Raw genomic sequence first — 19,529 nt, forward strand, 5'->3', positions numbered from 1 at the left:
TCTGTGTATCTCTGTCTCTGCGTGTTTATCTATCATCTATGAATCTGTCTTGTGCTTATGGTCTGAACCCACTGGGTCTAAGGCGCTGTGTTGTGAGTGACAGCCGATTCACACTGTTGCTGGGACCTTGGAAACCGTGTTTCCAGCCTCCCTGGAAACGGCTTTTGGTTGAGGGGAAGGAGAAGCCGCGCCATCACCGTCACCAGGCCGGCTCTTGGGCAGGCGGTTCCAGCACCGGCTGTGCCCCCAGGAGGCCCTCCTCTCTGCCCCCCAAGCCCTGAGGCCTCCAGGGCCTCCTGTCCTCGCGGCTTCCAGCTCCTGAGTGACTGGCTCTGAATCACCTTCTGCGGTTTCCTTTTTCTGACGGGACAATAATTGGTATTGGATGGGTTTCTGAGGTCAGTCCTGTGTCCAATGGCAGGAAAGAGACTAGGGCAGGTGGGGCCCAGAGACACAGCCCCGGGTGGGGTGAGGATGCCGAGAAGGCAGTTTTTGGGGGACCCGTGTCGGCACGAAGCAGCTACAATAGAAAAGAGGACAGAAAGGTCAAGGCCTCAGACTCCACCGTCAGAAATCACAAGAGAAAAAGAGCAGATTAAACCCAAAGTAAAGGGAAGAAAGGAAGACCATTAATAAGATGAAGCTGAGAACAGAGCACTAGAGGGAAAACGAGGAGCCTGAAAGCTGGGCCTTGAGAAGACCAGTAACACTGATAAACCTCTAGCTGGCCTGACGGCAAAAAAGAAGACCTAAATTACAGACCTTAGGAATGAGAGTGGTGATACCAGCAGAGTGTACAGATATTAAAGGGGAATAAGGGAATGTTGTGAACGATGTTCTGCCAATAAATATAGCAACTTGAGTGAAAAGGACATTCCTTGAAAGACAATTCACTCAAGAAGAACAGGACTTCCGGGCCTGTTCGGTGGCGAGGACTCCACGCTTCCTCTCAGGGGCTCCTTGTTTTTCCCTCCAGTGCTTTGTTCTCTGGTTCATCTTCCTAATGATCTTCCTTTCTTCCCTTTACTTTGGCAAAAAAAAAAAAAAAAAGAAAAAAAAGAATAGCCCCATCTATTAAACAACTAGAAAACCAAACCAAACCAAAAACCTCCCCACAGAGAAAGCTCCAGGCCCAGATGACTTTAGTGGTGAAGTCCATCAAGCATTTAAGAAAGAAATAATACCAACTCTGTTCAGACTCTTCCAGAAAGACTGGAAAGGAAGGGATATTTTCAGCTTTTTCTTTGAGGCTAGCGTTACCCTGATGCCAAAATCACATAAAGATGCCCCCAAGAGGGGAAATCTACTGTAGACCCACCTCCCTCATGAACATAGATGCAAACAGTCTAAACAAAATTTTAGCAAATTGAATCCAGCAACAAATGAAAATCATGACTAAATTCTTTTTTCCCGGAATACAGGATAGGTTTGACATTCATGAGTCAATATAATTCACAATATTACCAGACTAAAGAGGAAAAACTATAGAATCATCTCAATGGATGCATAAAAAGACATGTAACGAATTTCGACATCCCTTCCTGATAAGATCTGTCAGCAAACTAAAAATAGCAGAGAACTTCCTCAACCTGGTAAAGGGCATCTACTACAGGCCTGTGGCCAGCGTCACACTTCAGCCTGAACGCTCTTCTCTGGAGTCGGAAACAAGATCAGGATACCTGTTCTTCCCTCCTAATCAACACCGTGCTGGGAGTTATTGCCTGTGCAACCAGGAACTCTGAGAAAAATAATTAGACTAGAAAGGAAGAAGTAAAACTGCCTTCATTCACGGGGAACATGATCTTCTATGTAGAATATACCTGGAATATCACAAAATAGCTACTGTAATTAGTGGGTGAGTTTATCAAGGCTGTTGGTACTACAAGATCAGTTACAAAAATCAATTACATTTTTATATACTAGGAACAATCAGAGATAAACAGCATAAAAAACATGAAATCCTCAGACACAAATCTGACAAAAGAAATGAAAACCTGTACACCAAAAACCATGAAACGTCACTGAGAGAAATCAAAGGTCCAAATACATGGAGAGACAGACCTTGCTCGTGGGATGGAGGGCTCAGTATTGCTAAGATCTAAGTCTTCCAATAAGTCTTATTGGTCCAGATATTCAATGCAATCCCAGTCAAAATACTATCAGGATTGTTCTTGGTAGAAATCAATAGATTCTACAATTCAGAGGGAAATGCAGAGGACAGATAGCAGCCAAAGAAAACAAAAACCACAACTTTGGAAAAGAAAAACAAAACTGGAACATGAACATTAGGTGATATTAGTTAATACAAAGCTCCAGTGGTCAGAGCAGTGTGGGATTAGCATGAAGATGGACAAAGAGGTCAGTGTAACAGAAGACAGAGTCCAGAAATAAACACACACATATATAAAGAACTAACTTTTTACAGGAACAACGCAAGGAGGCAAGGCGGGCCTTGTCCAGAAGGAGCTGCAACAGCTGGGTTAAGAAAGGAAAGGAGACTTCCGTTCATGCCTCACACTGTATGAAAAAATAACCTCAACTCATCGTGTAAAACCTAAAGGTTAGGGCCCCCCGGGGGTCCAGCAGTAAAGAATCCGCCTGCCAAGGCAAGGGACACGGGTTCGAGCCCTGGCTCTGGGAAGATCCTGTGTGCCTTGGGGCAGCTAAGCCCACGCACAACTGCTGACCTCACGCGCTAGGGCTCGCGCGCTACGAGAGAAGCCCCGCCCCAGAGGCCGCAGTGAAGAGCAGCGCCCGCCGGCTGCGACTGGAGAAAGCCCACGCAACAACGCAGACCCAGCGCAAACAAGAGAAAACAGAGGAAGCAGACAAACCCCCTCAAAACCTAAAGCTGCAACACTTCTAGAGGAGAACTCAGCAGGAAACATTCCTGACCTCGGGTTGGCCAGAGCTTCCTGCTACATCTCTGTAGTCGTGTCTGACTCGGTGCAACCCCGTGGCGGGCTCCTCCGTCCATGGGACTCACCAGGTGAGAATCCTGGAGAGGGCTGCCCTGCCTGTATTCTATCATCCATAAGATACCACAAGGTACCATCCATAAAAGAGTAAACGGATGGCCTGGACCTCATCAGAATGAAAACTTCCCGCTCTTCCAAAGACACTGTTAGGACACTGAGCAAAACAAGCCACAGAGGGGAAGAAAAATATTTGCAAAGGGTAACTCTGGTACTGGACTGGTATCTTGAATAGATAAACCAGTCTTGGAGCTGAATAAAAAAATCCACCCAACTAACCCAATAAATTGGCAAAAGATCTGAGCAGACACTTCACCAGAGAAGAGAGGGAGGTGACACAGACTTCCTGACATGGACACGTTCTCAACTTCAGTAGTGGTTAGAAGGCAACTCACACCAGGGGCTGGTATCACCATGCACCTGTCAGGACAAGTGTGGCTGGGGTGGGGTGCATGGGGGGAGTGGGGGCTCGCCGCCGCTGGGGGGATGGGATGCACGGCCCCTGTGGAGAATAGCCCGCTGTCCTGAGACTTCGGAGCAGTGTGGCCCAGACACCGACTCCCAGGATCACAGGTCCGGCACAAGCTCCTGGTGGTGCGGTCTGTGCTGCTGTCAGACTGGAAACAGCCCGACGCCACCAGCGGCAGGAGAAATGAACGCTTCTGTGTGCTCAGCAGCTCAGTCACGTCCGATCCTATGGACGGGAGCTGGCCAGGCTCTTCTGCCCATGGGATTTTCCAGACAAGAATACTGGAGTGGGGTGCCATTTCCTCCTCCAGGGGATCCTCCAGACCCGGAGATCGACTCTTGCCTCTCCTGCACTGGCAGGCAGATTCTTTACCTCTCCTGCGACCTGAGATGCCCCAAACACACTTTCATTTCCACACAAAAGAAAGCCACTCAGTCATAAAAAGGAATGGATGGTGCACGCAAGTGAGATTGTGGATGGACCTCAAAATAATTATGCTGATTCTGCGAGGAGCCAGCAGCAGTAATGGCAGCAGAGGAGGTAGCCAGAGACCAGAATCCAGAAAATCAGAATGACGAGTCGTGGGGGTCTTCCCTGGCGGTCCAGTGGTCAGAGTGCCGCACTTCCACTGCGGGGCGTGTGGGTGCCACCCCTGGCCCAGGAACTGAGGTCCTGCAAGCTGCATGCTGCGGCCAAAAGGTAGGAAATAAACGAAACGAAAGCCGCTGATGACCCCCGAGAAACTGGCCGCCCGCGTCCAGAAGCCGGTCCTCCCACAGTGAGCTCTCTGTTCCCCACCACCGTGCGTGAGGAATACGGATGGAATGCCTCCACTCCAATGAATGCAGGTAGCGGGGAAATTAGTTCAAAGTTTAGACACAAGTACAGAAGGGCTCTCAGAATTAATAATGGCCAAAAGATAGCGATACACCCAGAAAATCAGCAGGTTCCGTGATTTGGGAGTGGTGCTTCCCGAGGGTGATTGCTTCTATAATCTTTCCAAAATAGAAGTCTCTCTTTTGGGAGAAAAACGATCCCGAGTGAAAGAAACCAAACCAACAGATAGTGCGTGTGTGGAGCTGTTTGCATACGATTCCAGAAAACACAAACTAACCCAAGGGGCAGGAAGCAGACCGAGGGCAAGGGGCGTGAGGTTTCCTGGACGGCAGCTGTGCACACATCCCCCGTCTCGACTCAGGTGGCGATGGTGTCAGGTGTGTATTATGTCAAAACTGGTCAGATCCGCACTTAGACACATGCTGTTCATAGTATATCAATTACACTTCTGTCAAACTGAAAACACGCTTCAGATCAGCACTGTCAGACAAAACTCTACGTTTTCCAGACCAGAGAACCGTGTTTCCCTTCTAGCAACAGAAGCTCATGGCCATGATCTGTAATGGCTGCACAGCAAAGAGACGGCCATGACCCAGCGGCTCCGCACGCGCGGCCTACGGCATGGCATGCTAGAATTGTTTTAGCAGTTAGAGATTTAGGATTAATCATAAAAATATATTCAAGCCAAAACTATGGCGACCTTGAAAAAGATCATTGGTTGCAGGGGTTTGCTGGGGAGGGTTGAAGAGGTGGAGAAGGGATTCGATACTGTGCTGGGGCACGTGACACTGTGTTTGTTGAAACTCATAGAGCGCTGCAGCTCAAAGACTGAGCCTCAGGGTGCGCAAAGTACAAAGAGTTAGCTAGGAGGCCGGGGGATCCCAGGATGGCGTGCAGACGTGTGAGAAAGCAATCTAACTGTACTCTAAAAGCATGAGACGCCCCACTGGGGGCGGGAAAGAGGGGGCCGTGTCCCAGGACACCACTCCGGGAAGGAAGGGGAGGAGACTCCTCTCCTGGGCTGTGGGCTCGCAGGAATCGGGTTTTCTGTTACTCATTCTGAGTTTCACAGAGAGCAACAGTCGACCTTCTGCAAACAATGGCCACACCATCGCTAAGCGGTGGGCAGTGTGGGCTGAGGGCAGCGAGGACCACTGTGAGCAGCCTCAGGCGGGGCAAGCGCAGGGGCGCTTCACACTTTCTGATCATTGGTCCAGAATGAAGCAATGTGAGTGCCCTCCTCTCAAGGTTGTGGAGGGCTTTAATGAGGCAGGCTGACTGAGTTCCTGGCGACTGCCTGCACACACCATGCCCTTGTGAGGTGGTAGCCCTGCAGAGCTGCTGCAGAAGGCACACCCCATCCCTCCTAGAGACTGTTTGTCCATCTATCCATCCATCCCCCCACCCACCCCCCCACCCAGCCACCCATCCATCCACCCACCCACCCACCCAGCCACCCAGCCACCCCCCCACCCAGCCACCCATCCATCCACCCACCCACCCACCCACCCATCCACCCCCCCACCCAGCCACCCACCCATCCATCCATCCACCCACCCACCCAGCCATCCATCCACCCACCCACCCATCCAACCCCCCACCCAGCCACCCATCCATCCATCCACCCACCCACCCATCCACCCCTCCACCCACCCACCCATCCACCCCCCCACCCAGCCACCCATCCATCCATCCATCCACCCACCCACCCAGCCATCCATCCACCCACCCACCCATCCACCCCCCCACCCAGCCACCCATCCATCCATCCATCCACCCACCCACCCATCCACCCCTCCACCCACCCACCCATCCACCCCCCCACCCAGCCACCCATCCATCCATCCATCCACCCACCCACCCAGCCATCCATCCACCCACCCACCCATCCACCCCCCCACCCAGCCACCCATCCATCCATCCATCCACCCACCCACCCATCCACCCCTCCACCCACCCACCCATCCACCCCCCCACCCAGCCACCCATCCATCCACCCACCCAGCCACCCATCCACCCCCCCACCCAGCCACCCATCCATCCATCCACCCCCCACCCACCCATCTATCCATCCACCCATCCACCCACCCACCCAGCCCCTCATCCCCCCCCACCCCCCATCCATCCCCCCATCCCCCCACCCCGCCAGAAGCGAAGTTTGTAAGTGTCCACTGTGACGCTAGTCCCTGGAGGCGCCCACGCCGGCGAGCCCTCAGGCGCTCACTGAAGGCAGCAGCGGTCCCACAGTGCAGTCGGGGCAGTGAGGACGATGCTCAGGGTGAAATGTCGGATCTCAAGGTGGGAGACACGTGAACTGGTCTCTTGAACTGCAGAGGCCCTGTACCCCCAGGGAAGCCATGCCTGTGCCCGCCTGCTCCGGGGAGCCTGGGTGAGGAGCCCAGCCCACTGACCTGGCCCTGCCCCACTCACACCTGAACAAACACCTGTGTGTGCGAACCCGCCCCCCTCACACGGCGCAGGGTGGGGGCGGCGGGGTGGGGAGGTAACGTCCTCTCGTAAACCCTCGCAGGCCCAGGGGTGGCGTGGGCCCGCGCGTGTGCACCAGGTCTTTCAGATCCTTGGCGGGTGTCTCCAGGCCTGAGACTCCCCTTCCGACGTCTCGGGGAGCACTTGGGGAGGGGTTGGGCACAGCTGATGCTTTGTCAGCCCCTCACCGAGTCTTCAGACACTTAACTACCAGGGACTCCGTCTGGGCCTGGCTGGGGCTGGGGTCTCCCTGGGGTGTTCAGAGGGCTTCCCTGGGTGCACCCTCCAACTGCCCACGGAGGCTGGACCAGAACTGAGGGCCCAGGGTCTGAGCAGGGTCCACACATACGGAGGGAGCCCCTGACCTCCCATTCCTTCCCTCCCCCTCCCCTCCCTTCCTGATGAGTCAGGGTCTGTGGACCTGACTCATCCGTCTTGGGCTGTGTTTCGTGACGTCTCTGGGCCCCTCCCTTGGTCAGCGGTGACCCATGCGGTCCTCGGGAACAGTGTCTTGTCAGGGTAAATACTGCTGGGTGTGGGGCCTGCAGGAGGAGGGCCGTGACTGCCTAGGCTGCTGGCGTGTCTGTGTTCTGCAGGGGTCCGCCCGGCGGGCGGGCACTCAGGCCCCCGCAGCCCCAGCTGGGCAGAGTGCTGTCCTGGTGGCCTGGGGAGTCACAGCTTCATCAGAGAGGAGCGCTGGGTGGTTTGCTCAGCCCTCTCCCAGAGAGGAATGGGGGTCCTGCTGGGGCGGGGACAGGGCTCCAGCCACACCGAGGGAGCCTCTTCCCGCGTCCCCGAGTCAGCGTGATGGACGGGTGGATGTACCCAAGCACCCGGGGGTCCGCAGCCCTGCTTAGGGGCTGGAGCCCGCCCCATGCCCGCCCCAGCCAGTGGGGCTGACGCCACTGCCCGCGGGCCCGCCTGACAACCTGCAACTCTGCCCAGAGGTGGGGGCCGGACACAGGGGCCTAGGGCAGCCTGGTGCCCACTCAGAGGGTCCACAGGGCTGACCTGCTCAGACGCAAGGGGACCCCACCTCCTCAGTCCGAGGGGGCCCTTCCTTCTCAGACCAGAGGCTGTGCTGGGCACCCTGTGTCTGGCCAGGAATCCCTGAACCCACCAGGGCAGAGGGAGCCTGGCAGGGAAAATGACTACCCTGGGGGCCCACGGCGGGCCTGTCCTCGGGTTTTCCCAGGGCTCAGTGCCAGCCGTGCCAGCCCCACGGGAAAGTGGCACGGCCGGCCTGCTGGCCCTGCTGCTCTGGTTCCCTAATCCCTGGGCCTTCTGCTTCCAGCCCTGCGCTGTGCGAGTCCCTGGGGCCTGCGGGGAGGCGTGTCCCCAGGTCTGGAGAGGGCGGGATGAGGGGCTTCCCCCTCAGGAGGGCTGGGTCTGGGGACTGTGGCTCCCAGTCACCCTCTCAGACTCTGGGGTGCCCGCCCCTTGATGTCCTGGCCCTGCGGGGGCCCTGGGAGTCATCGCCTGTGCTGGGGGGAGCTCGAGGCCCTGGGCGCTGCCGGGAGAGGATTGGGTGTCAGGAGAGGAAGGCCCGTGAGAGGCCTCTGTGGGGGTGCCGGGCTCAGGGGCTCAGGGGGTCCCGCGGCCCCCTCTTCCAGAGTAACCACTGAGATGAGCCCCTCCCGCTCACCCTGAAACCGGGGACCGTGAGGCTGGAGCCTGCATGTCCCCCTCATCCGAACAGTCGTCCACGCTCGTGTGGGCCAGAGTCAAAAGCTGAATCCAGGATGCACGTGTTTTCAGGACGGGCAGACTGCTTGGAGGGGAGGCCCGACCTCGGTTTATCCACTAGTAACGGGGGCTGCCCAGAGGTTGCTAAGGTTCGGGGCCCGTGCAGCCCAAACGCCCCTTTCTGAGGCATTTCCAGACGCGCTGGGCTCAGCTTGGAGGGTCTGGGATGCGCCTGAGGCCACAGCTCCTCTCCGGGGCGGGACCCTCTGCTGTGGGAGGCCTGGTCTGGGAGCACCTGTGGGCCGCCTCCCCTGGCCCTGGTCCTCCCCACTGTCCTGGGAGGCGGCAGGGCCAGGCCTGTGCTGGGCTGAGAGCCGCCTCCCTGCCGGGACCTGGCCCCTTCCCCTGGGGGATGGCCACTCTTGGCCTGGGGCCAGGTGCCCTGTGTCCCAGAGGATGCTGGGCTCCCCAAGTTCCAATTACATGTAATTCCAGAGGTGGGCCGGGCTGGGGGAGGGGAAGGGATTAGCACGTGGGCTGGAGCCAGGACCTCACGGAGCTTGCAGGCTCCAGGAAGGAACTGTGCTGAAGTGGGGGATCCCTGGGCCCCCAGTAGCCCACGCCTGCCCTGCCTCAGGCAGCAGGGTTCAGGGAAAGCAGGGCCCCTGGTGGGGTAGCTGTGGCCCAGATGACCTCTGGGAGGTCCCCAGGTGGGAGGGGGCGCCCACCCCACAGACTGGCCTATCCGGGCCCCTGGGGAGGCCCCCACTGGACCTCACTGTGCCAGGGGTGCTGGAGGGGTGAGGTGGGGACGAGGGAAGCACGCTGTCTGCTGGGACAAGCTTCCAGCAGGACCCCTGGCACCAGGCTGGTCCAGCAGCAGGAGGAACGGAGGTCCGCCTTGGGTGTGTGCTGGAATCGGGTAGATGGTGCTGCATCGGGTAGATGGTGCCGCATCCCGGGCACGGCCAGCTCTACCGGAGCAATAAAAGATAAACCCCAGATAACCTGAGTCAATATTTCCCCAGCGGGCCCTCGGAGCCCCCACAGCTGTTTTCCTGATGACCTGGGGGGCGCCCCACCCGTCCCGCACCCTCCTGCCCTCCCCGCCCTCTGGCGGCTCTGCGGGGCATATAAGGCCTGGCCCCTGCCCCGGGCGCTCTGCCCTGCCTTCCTTCTGGCCACCATGGGGCTGCTGCTGGCCCACGTGGCGGCCCTCTGCCTGGCTCTGACCTGGGCCGGGGGCACGGAGCTCCAGAGAGGTGAGAAGGCTGCGGGATGCCCGGAGCGGATGGTCCTGCCTGGAGGAGAGGGGGTCTTCCTCGGCCCAGGCTTTGGGGTGGGCGACCTGGCCTGGCATTTGCAGCCCCACCCCTGCTGACTGGGTGTAGAGAGGAAAGGAGAAGAGAAGGGGGAGTCCCTTTGAAGGTGATGGTCCAGCCAGTGTGTCCAGGGGGCAGTCCCAGGTGGACATACTGGGCCGGGCAGCTGCCTGTGGCTCTGAGGGAGGCAGGGGCCCACCAGGAGGGGCCAGGCCCTCAGTCCTGGGTGTCAGGGGCCCTTGGAGGGTCAAGACCAAGACAGTCCTCTCTGCAGAGCCGGCTGTTTGCGCCTCTGCTCAGCCAGAGAAGCCGTGTGAGTGCAGGACAGCGGGCTCTCCATCCAGCGGAGCCACTGGGGACGGGGGGGGCGGGGGTGAACCTGGGGGCCCCCTCTGAGGGGTCTGGCACCGCCCCTCTTCTGAGTGCGCGCAGGCTGGAGCCGGGGGAGGGGGCACTGGCTGGGGCATCAGTGGACAGAGTGTGGCAACGGCCAGGGTAGGGGCCCGGGGCCAGGCTATGGCTGCGGCCCCCGCAGGGTACGAGCGTGAGGGCGTGGCAGCTGCAGATGACCTTGCGGGGGCCCGAGACCGTGCGGGCGGGTGACCAGGGGCCGGCAGAGGGCCCCGCAGGGCGACCTCCCCAGGGCCTGGGCCAAGACCCCAATGGCTCTGAGCAGCTGGCGGGCGCCTCCGGAGCAGAGGGTCCTTGAGGGAGGTGGCCAGGCCACTCACGCCTCCCCCCGCGGCCCCCAGAAGGCAGAACCCGGAACCATGGCCATAGCGTGTGCAGCTCCTGGGGCAATTTCCACTACAAGACCTTCGACGGCGACGTCTTCCACTTCCCTGGGCTGTGCGACTACAACTTCGCCTCCGACTGCCGCGACGCCTACAAGGAGTTCGCCGTGCACCTGAGGCGCGGCCCCAGCAGCAGTGGGGGCCCGTCCCAGGTCGAGTACATCCTGCTGACCGTCAAGGATGACACCATCTACCTCACCCGCCAGCTCGTCGTGCTGAATGGGGCCATGTGAGTCGTCAGGCCCGTGCACGCCTGAGTCCTGGTGATAGGGCTGCAGCCCCTGCCCCTCAGCCTGACCCACTCCCCCAGCCCGCATCTACTCTGGCCAACGGCTCAGAAACAGAGTGTTGGGTCTGAGTCCGGGTCATCGATTCATTCAGCAAATGCTGATGAGGCCCTGGCAGGAACTCCCAGGGGTGCGAGGCTGGGGAGGGGGCTCAAGGGATTTATTTATCCCGTGCGTCTCTGCGAGCCCCTCTGCTGGGAGCCCACCAGGCTCTGAGCTCGCCGTCCTAGCGGCCCGGCGGGCTAGGGTTACGCGGGGCCCACAGGAGGCCGTTCCTCCCCCACGTTGTCCAGCATTGTCTGGGGAACAATGGGGCTCTGAGCGCACTCCTGCCCAGCGGGTCCCCACCTGCAGGCTTTGCCCTTTCCCTGCTGCTCGGGGTTTAGTTTCCCACAGCCCAGGCTCAGCGTCAGGGTGGGCACGGGGCCCCGGAGGCAGTGCGGGGTGGGCACAGGGCCTGCCCTCGGAGGCTGGGTGAGGCTTTCCCAGTTGGCCTGCCCTCCTCCCAGGGCTCCTGGGGATTCCTACCAGGAATGGAGCCTGAGGTGGGGGTGTGGAGAGGGCCCTGGGCAGGCGTGTGTGGCCCCACCTGGCCAGGCAGGTGGGCAGGGGCTCAGCCACTGCTTGAGTGTCCCCAGAGAGCGGCCACCCCACCCAAGCCCACAGCCTCGGCCCCTCTGCGGGGGGAGCTGCATGGGCCAGCGTGACCCCCGTGCCCACCCCCAGGGTCAGCACGCCCCACTACAGCCCGGGGCTGCTCATCGAGAAGACTGACGCCTACACCAAGGTCTACTCCCGTGCTGGACTCACACTCATGTGGAACCGGGAGGACTCAGTCATGGTGCGTTGCGGGGGAGGGCCGGGGGGCTGGGGCGCCATGTGGGGAGCGGGGGGCACCCTGTGAGGGTCCCTCTGGGCCGCCAAAACTGCCCCCGGGTCTCCCACCACAGCTGACCAGGCTCTGAGCCCCACTTGGCTGTAGGGGGGGGCGACCCTGTGGCCTGCTCACCTGTGCCCTCCCCCGGCAGCTCGAGCTGGACAGTAAGTTCCGGAACCACACGTGCGGCCTCTGCGGGGACTACAATGGCCTGCAGACATACTCGGAGTTCCTCTCCGAGGGTGAGCGCCTCCTTGGGGGCCTCAGTGGGCGGGTGCGGGTGGCCCCCTGGCGCCCTCCAGCCCTGCTGAAGGCCGTGACCCCTCTAGGTGTATCCTTCAGTCCTGTCGAGTTTGGGAACATGCAGAAGGTGAACAAGCCTGACGTGGTGTGCGAGGACCCCGAGGAGACGGTGGTCCCCAAGTCCTGCTCCGAGCACGTGAGTCCCCAGCCGCGGTGGGGGTGGGGGCTTTGGGGGGGTGGGGAGAGCTGGGGGCGTGAGCAGCCCCACCCATGCCCGCCTCCTGCATCGCCCCCCAGCGCGCCGAGTGCGAGCGGCTGCTGACGGCTGCGGCCTTCGCGAGCTGCCAGGGCCTGGTGCCCGTGGAGCTGTACGTGCGGGCCTGCACGCAGGACCGCTGCCGCTGCCCGCGGAACACCTCCTGTGTGTGCAGCACCATCGCCGAGTTCTCCCGCCAGTGCTCCCACGCCGGCGGGCGCCCGGAGAACTGGAGGACCGACGCGTTCTGCCGTAAGCGGCATGCCGGAACAGCGGCGGGAGGACGCAGGGGGCTCACGGGGGTTGACCCCGGGGACTGTGCTGGCCTTTGTGGGTGTCGGGCAGGGCAGCCTGGTGTGTCCAGGGCTGGGGGCCACGTGTGTGCACCAGACCCTTCATGGTGTCCGCCGCGCATGCCCCTTGGCTCAGGGGTCTGCCTTTGCTTGTCCAGCCAAGAGCTGCCCTGGGAACATGGTCTACCTGGAGAGCGGCTCACCCTGCATGGACACCTGCTCACACCTGGAGGTCAGCAACCTGTGTGAAGAGCACCGCATGGATGGCTGCTTCTGCCCGGAAGGTGAGGATGCAGGCGGGGAGTGGGGAGGCGGGATGGGGGACAAGCGGGAGAAAGAGCACAAGCGCTGAGACCCTCCCCACACACACGCACACATGTGCGCACACACGCACATGCGTGCACACGTGCGCACACGTGCACACGCACACACACTCAGCGTCAGCTTCCTGCTCCTCACCCCTGGACAGTCCTTCTCCAGCCTGGCCCGTGACCCTGAGTCTGGAGGCAGGTCCCTCAGACACAGTGTGGGTCCACAGCGCCCCCAGAGAGGGCTCTGTGGGCGGGAGGCCGGTGCACCTGTGGCCCTGGGAACGGCGGGATCGGGGCGGCTGAGAGGCTCGTGTCCTGCTGCAGGCGCTGTGTACGATGACGTTGCGGGCGGCGGCTGCGTCCCCGTGAGCCAGTGCGGCTGCAAGCTGCACGGACACCTGTACACGCCCGGCCAGGAGATCACCAACAACTGCGAGCAGTGGTGGGTGCCAGGGCGGGGGTCCCGGCGGGCGGTGGATCCCTGTGGGCTGGGAGTCCAGGTGGGCTGGGGGGTCCGTCCCGGCGGACTGGGAGTGGCAGTCGAGCCTGACACTGGGCCCTCTGCCTCACAGTGTCTGCAACGCTGGCCGCTGGGTGTGCCAGGACCTGCAGTGCCCCGGGACCTGCACTCTGGAGGGTGGTGCGCACATCTCCACCTTCGACGGGAGGAAGTACACCTTCCATGGGGACTGCTACTACGTGCTGACCAAGGTAGGCTGGCGCTCAGGGCGTGTGGGCGCTGCCCCTCGCCCTGTGGCCTCGAAGGGGACCCTGCCCCACCCGCCGTGTGACTACAATACCCTCTCCCTCCACCCCCACAGACCCAGAACGACTCCTATGCCCTCCTGGGCGAGCTGGCCCCCTGCGGCTTCACGGACAAGCAGACCTGCCTGAAGACGGTGGTGCTGCTGGCCGACAACAAGAAGAATGTGGGTGTCCCTGCCTCCCACCCTCCCAGCTCCCCCGGGGCCCACGGTCCTTCTCAGCCCCTGTGTCCCCTTGGCCTTGCCTGCAGGTGGTGGCCTTCAAGTCGGATGGCAGTGTCCTGCTGAATGAGCTGAAGGTGAACCTGCCCCATGTGACGGGTGAGTCCTGCTCCGGGTGCCCCGACTTGGGGGGAGACGGGGGAGGGAGGAGGAGATGGGGGATGGGCAGACCCCCCACCCCTCACCGCCCCTCACACCCCCCCTCATGCCCCCCCACTGCCCCTCACGCCCCTCCTCACCGCACTTCATGCACCCCCTCACGCCCCCCCTCACTGCCCCTCACGCCCCCCCTCACTGCCCCTCACGCCCCCGCCACCGCCCCTGACGCCCACCCCCACCGCTCCTCACCGCCCCTCACGCCCCACCTCACACCCCCCACCGCCCCTCACGCCCCCCCTCATGCCCCTCCCTTGCAGCGAGCTTCTCCATCTTTCAACCGTCCTCCTACCACCTCGTGGTGATCACCACCTTCGGCCTCAAGCTGCAGATTCAGCTGGTGCCGGTCATGCAGCTCTTCCTGACGCTGGACCAGGCGGCCCAGGGCCGAGTGCAGGGTGAGTGGCCCCGCCCGGCTCCCCCTCGCGGCCGCCGTTGTGCCTCTGCGGCCCCTGCCTTCCCAACCCTGTCCTGGCCCCTCAGGCCTCTGCGGGAACTTCAATGGCCTCGAAGGGGACGACTTCAGGACGGCCGGGGGGCTGGTGGAGGCCACGGGCGCCGGCTTCGCCAACACCTGGAAGGCCCAGTCGAGCTGCGATGACAAGCTGGACTGGCTGGAGGACCCCTGTGCCCTCAACATTGAGAGTGGTGAGGCTTGGCCGCCGGGCCCTGGCCCCAGGCAGACGGGGCTCCTGGGGGGACGTGGCAGGTGGGTGAGGCGTGGCTGGCCGGCTGCCTGCTGCCTTCTTACGGCTTACGGTGGCCCAGGGTTGCAGCTGGCCTAGGGACCCAGCAGAGAGTCTGCTAATCCATGGGTGGTGGCCTTGACTGGACGCCCTCACACCCACTGGCCACCTGCCACGTCCGGGGAGCTGGCGAGAGGCAAGGGGCACCTTGCCCACCTGCCCTGAAGGGAGGGGCCTGTTTTGGTCCACCGAGGGGCAGTGTCTGCTCCAGCCTGGGTGATGGGGAAGTGGGACCCAGGGACCTGCTAGAGGGGCCATCCCACTGAGGGGCTGAACCCTCCACAGCCAACTACGCTGAGCACTGGTGCTCCCTGCTGAAGAAGACTGAGACCCCGTTTGAGAGGTGCCACTCCACCGTGGACCCAGCCGAGTATTACAAGGTGGGTGGGGCACGCAGCGGCCCCCACCCCTGGCTAAGCCCCACCCCTCCTGTGGGAAACTGCTGTGTGTGCACAAGCACATGTATATCGCTGCTTGTGTGAGTGTGCACATGTGATGAAGGGTGTGTGTGTGCACGCGTGTACGCGCTGTGTCTGAGTGCTGTGCATGTGTGTACGGGCTGCATGTCTGAGTGCTGTGCACGCGGGTACGGGCTGCATGTCTGAGCGCTTGTGCATGAGTGTACGTGCTGTGTGTGACTGCTGTGCACGCGTGTACGGGCTGCGTGTCCAAGTGCTTGTGCATGTGTACATGCTGCGTGTCCAAGCGCTTGTGCACCAGTGTACGTGCTGTGTGTGAGTGCTGTGCACAAGTGTACATGCTGCATGTCTGAGTGCTTGTGCACAAGTGTACGTGCTGTGAGTGCTGTGCACGCGTGTACGGGCTGCATGTCCAAGTGCTTGTGCATGAGTGTACGTGCTGCGTGTCTGAGCGCTTGTGCACGAGTGTACATGCTGTGTGTGAGTGCTGTGCACAAGTGTATGTGCTGCGTGTCCGAGCGCTTGTGCATGAATGTACGTGCTGCACGTGAGTGCTGTGTATGAGTGTAAGGGCTGTGTGTGCGAATGCTTGTGCACACGTGTACGTGCTGCATGTCAGTGCTTGCATGGGCGTGACGCTCCCTAGCCGGCTCCCACCTCACAGCCCATCTGCCCCCCAGAGGTGCAAGTATGACACGTGCAACTGCCGGAGCACGGAGGACTGCATGTGCGCGGCCCTGTCCTCGTACGCCCGCGCCTGCGCCGCCAAGGGCGTCATGCTGTGGGGCTGGCGGGAGCACGTCTGCAGTGAGTCTCGGGCTCCGGCCGGCCTTCCGGTCCCTGCCGTCCCACCCTGGCAGTCGAGTGGGGAGGGGATGGGGGTGACATCTCAGGGGCCAGTGGCAAACCAGCCTGGGCCTCTGCTTGCGTGGAGGAGCTTGGAATCCCTCAGCCCAAAAGGTGGGGCATGTGGCCCCTGCGCGGCCGGGATGCGCCCGGGGCGACTGCTCTGCTCGCCCCTCGGCCGGGCGGGTGTCCCGGCCGGACACGGCTTGGGGCTGGCCTTCGGGGAGCGGGAGCTGGGGCTGCCCCGCCTCACACAGGCCCCTCCCCTCTGCAGACAAGGACCTGGAGTCCTGCCCCAAGTCGCAGGTCTTCCTGTACAACCTGACCACCTGCCAGCGGACCTGCCGCTCGCTGTCCGAGTCCAACACCCACTGCCTGCAGGGCTTCGCACCCGTGGATGGCTGCGGCTGCCCTGACCACATGTTTCTGGACGAGAAGGGCCGCTGCGTGTCCCTGGCCAAGTGCTCCTGCTACCACCGCGGCCTCTACCTGGAGGCAGGGGACGTGGTCCTGAGGCATGAGGAGCGATGGTGGGTGTCCTGGGGTGGGGGAGGGGTGCACCCCATCTGCTCGGGGGGCCCACCCCCTGCCCGCCCACCCCACGGAGCCGCTGGGCCTGGCTCACCCCACCTCTCCCTCTCAGCGTCTGCCGGAACGGGAGGCTGAGCTGCATACAGGTCAAGCTGATAGGCCAGGGTAAGTGGCCGCCACCTCATGCGCGGCCTCCCGCCCCCCACACTGCTCCCTTGCCCGCCCGAGCCCCCACCCAGCTTCAGCTGGGCTCAGCGGCCCCTTCCGTCCCGCAGCCTGCGAGGCCCCGAAGATCCATGTCGACTGCAGCAACCTGACGGCACTGGCCACCCGGAGCCCCAGGCCCGTCAGCTGCCAGACACTGGCTGCCGGCCACGTGCGTTCTGGGGGTGCCGCTGAGGCGGGGGGCGCGGGGGGCTCCTGCGTGGCCCTGAGGCTCCGGATCCTGGGCCTCGGATGCTCGGGCTTTGCTGCCCTCTCATCCCTTGAGGGAGTAGCTGCCCGCGGGCCCCTGTAGGGAGGGGCCCCAGGCAGGCCGTTCTCACTTGTCTCCCAGCCCCACAGGGAGCCTGAGGGTGGGGCTCTGGAGGCTGGACCAGGGCGCGGGGTCGAGGATCGGAGGGTGGGGTGGGAGACACGAGTGAGTGTCTGCAGTGTCAGAAGAGGGGCTGGCCATCCTGGGCCTGGCATCTGGTCCTTGAACCCCACTCTCCAACCACCCCCCAGTACCAGACAGAGTGCATCAGTGGCTGCGTGTGCCCCGAGGGGCTGATGGACGATGGCCAGGGTGGCTGCGTGGTGGAGGAGGCATGCCCATGTGTGCACAACAACGACCTGTACCAGCCCGGGGACGAGGTCAGGGTCGACTGCAACACCTGGTGAGAGCCCGGCCCCGCCTCTGACACCCGAACACTCCAGAGCCTGCCCTGGGGCACGGCCTCCTCCGTGGGTCCTGGTCCCGATGGGGGCTGCGGTAGGAGGGCTTGGAGGTATGAGCTGCTGGGAACTTTCTGCAGGGCTCCAGGCTGCTCTCTGAGCAGGGCTGGGGAGCCCGGGCCCCTGCAGCCCCTCCAGCCCCCATCTCCCTCTCCCCAGCACCTGCCAGAAAGGGCGCTGGGCGTGCACCCAGTTCGTGTGCCATGGCACCTGTGCCATCTACGGGAATGGCCACTACATCACCTTCGACGGGAAGTACTATGACTTCGACGGACACTGCTCCTACGTGGCCGTTCAGGTGAGGCCGAGGGCACGGGCAGAGCCCGCCTCTGTTCTGTGGTCCCTGGGCTGCTGGCCCTGGGTTGCCCCAGCCCAGTGAGGAGGCTCCGAGCAGACGGGGTCTGGGGTCAGAGGGGAGCCCTTCCTTGGCCCTCCCATTCCACGACCTCCCGCGGGTGTCAGGGGTGTGGGGTGCCCAGGGGTGTGTGTGGGGGATGGTTAAGCCGCCTCTCAGCAGAGGAGGGGCTGAGGTGGGGCCCAGCTGGGGTGGGGTGCCCCTCACCCCATGGCTGGGTCAGCCTGGCTCACGTGCCCCTGGGTCCCCAGGACTACTGCGGCCAGAACACCTCCCTGGGTTCCTTCAGTATCATCACCGAGAATGTGCCCTGTGGTACCACGGGGGTCACCTGCTCCAAGGCCATCAAGATCTTCATTGGGGTGAGTGCTGCCCACCCCCCGGGGGGTGCATGGTCCCTGGGGAACCCTTGGACCACGCCAGTGACGGGCCTCTCCCCTGGGCACAGAGGACGGTGCTGAAGCTGGAGGACAGACACTGCATGGTGATCCAGCGTGACGTGGGCCACGACGTGGCCTACACCACGCGGGATGTGGGCCAGTACCTGGTGGTGGAGGCCAGCATCGGGGTCATCGTCATCTGGGACAGGAAGACCACCATCTTCATCAAGCTCGACCCCTCCTATAAGGTGCGCAGCTCCCTGCCTGCCCGGGCCGCCCAGGCACGCCCGGGGCCAGCCCCCTCCCTCCCGCGGGGCCCCCGGGCAAAGCCCCCTGTCCGGCTTGTCTCTGCAGGGCGCGGTGTGTGGCCTGTGCGGGAACTTCGACCAGCGGTCCAAAAACGACTTCACCACGCGGGACCGCATGGTGGTGGACAGTGAGCTGGACTTCGGGAACAGCTGGAAGGAGGCCTCCACCTGTCCGGACGTGAGGACGGCCCCGGACCCTTGCACCGTGAACCTGCACCGCCGCTCCTGGTCGGTGAAGCAGTGCAGCATCATCAAAAGCAGGGTCTTCGCGCTCTGCCACAGCAAGGTGGGCGGGGCGTGGGTGTGGGCGGAGCCACCGCAAGGTGGGCGGGGCGTGGTGTGGGCGGGGCCACCGCAAGGCGGGCGGGGCGTGTCGGCCTGTGGGCGGGGCCATGGGCCAGGTGCTCTCCCTGCAGTGTTACCCCTCAGCGCCGTCCTGTGTGCCTGGACACATGACCAGAGGTCCAGTCTTAACTTTGAGAGACGTGGCTGGAGCCCCAGGCTCTCCTAGACCTTCCAGGAAGGGAGACAGGGCACAGCCCGCCCAGACAGCCGTCTGCTCCGGGCAGTGGGCGGGAGCAGTGGTCGGTGGGGGGTGGGTGTGGTGGGCACCATTGTGGGACCCCCCTGGCAGGCCCCTGAGGGGTGGTGCTGGGTCACCTTTCCCTGTCCCGGCCTCGGGGCCCTGAGCTTCTCGGGCCACAGGGGAGGGCCTGGCCCCGGGAGGGCAGCGTGGACCCTGGCACATGGAGGCCCCTCCCCAGGTGGACCCCATGCCCTTCTACGAAGCCTGCGTCCAAGACTCCTGCTCCTGCGATGCCGGCGGGGACTGTGAGTGCTTCTGCTCCGCCGTGGCCTCTTACGCCCAGGAGTGCACCAAGGAGGGCGCCTGCGTGTTCTGGAGGACCCCCGACCTGTGCCGTGAGTGCCCACCCGCCCTGGCCCCGGGCAGCCGCGGGGCGGGTGGCAGCTGCTGAGTGGGGAGGGGCGTGTCCGTGATCCCCTCCCCGCCTCCGCCCTCCCCAAGTC

General features: G+C 62.5%; 1 protein-coding gene across 1 annotated transcript in view; it reads left to right on the top strand.

The window, feature by feature from the left end:
- Window positions 1-9,640: 9,640 nt before the first annotated feature.
- LOC129652192 (mucin-2-like) overlaps window positions 9,641-19,529 on the top strand; it is a 28,457-nt gene continuing 18,568 nt past the window's right edge. Inside the window, exons 1-25 of the mRNA XM_055580498.1 lie at window positions 9,641-9,793; window positions 10,100-10,124; window positions 10,529-10,799; window positions 11,584-11,698; window positions 11,886-11,976; window positions 12,064-12,173; window positions 12,275-12,485; window positions 12,685-12,810; window positions 13,162-13,279; window positions 13,410-13,548; window positions 13,659-13,766; window positions 13,853-13,922; window positions 14,240-14,377; window positions 14,463-14,627; window positions 15,011-15,105; window positions 15,825-15,951; window positions 16,265-16,520; window positions 16,634-16,686; window positions 16,797-16,948; window positions 17,326-17,399; window positions 17,617-17,755; window positions 18,064-18,174; window positions 18,261-18,440; window positions 18,547-18,786; window positions 19,265-19,421. Coding sequence (XP_055436473.1) covers window positions 9,641-9,793; window positions 10,100-10,124; window positions 10,529-10,799; window positions 11,584-11,698; window positions 11,886-11,976; window positions 12,064-12,173; window positions 12,275-12,485; window positions 12,685-12,810; window positions 13,162-13,279; window positions 13,410-13,548; window positions 13,659-13,766; window positions 13,853-13,922; window positions 14,240-14,377; window positions 14,463-14,627; window positions 15,011-15,105; window positions 15,825-15,951; window positions 16,265-16,520; window positions 16,634-16,686; window positions 16,797-16,948; window positions 17,326-17,399; window positions 17,617-17,755; window positions 18,064-18,174; window positions 18,261-18,440; window positions 18,547-18,786; window positions 19,265-19,421 — 3,424 coding nt within the window. The remainder of the gene's footprint in view (window positions 9,794-10,099; window positions 10,125-10,528; window positions 10,800-11,583; window positions 11,699-11,885; window positions 11,977-12,063; window positions 12,174-12,274; window positions 12,486-12,684; window positions 12,811-13,161; window positions 13,280-13,409; window positions 13,549-13,658; window positions 13,767-13,852; window positions 13,923-14,239; window positions 14,378-14,462; window positions 14,628-15,010; window positions 15,106-15,824; window positions 15,952-16,264; window positions 16,521-16,633; window positions 16,687-16,796; window positions 16,949-17,325; window positions 17,400-17,616; window positions 17,756-18,063; window positions 18,175-18,260; window positions 18,441-18,546; window positions 18,787-19,264; window positions 19,422-19,529) is intronic.

The sequence above is a fragment of the Bubalus kerabau genome, chromosome 5 (assembly GCF_029407905.1).
Source record: "Bubalus kerabau isolate K-KA32 ecotype Philippines breed swamp buffalo chromosome 5, PCC_UOA_SB_1v2, whole genome shotgun sequence".
In the NCBI taxonomy this organism is placed as follows: Eukaryota; Metazoa; Chordata; class Mammalia; order Artiodactyla; family Bovidae; genus Bubalus; species Bubalus kerabau.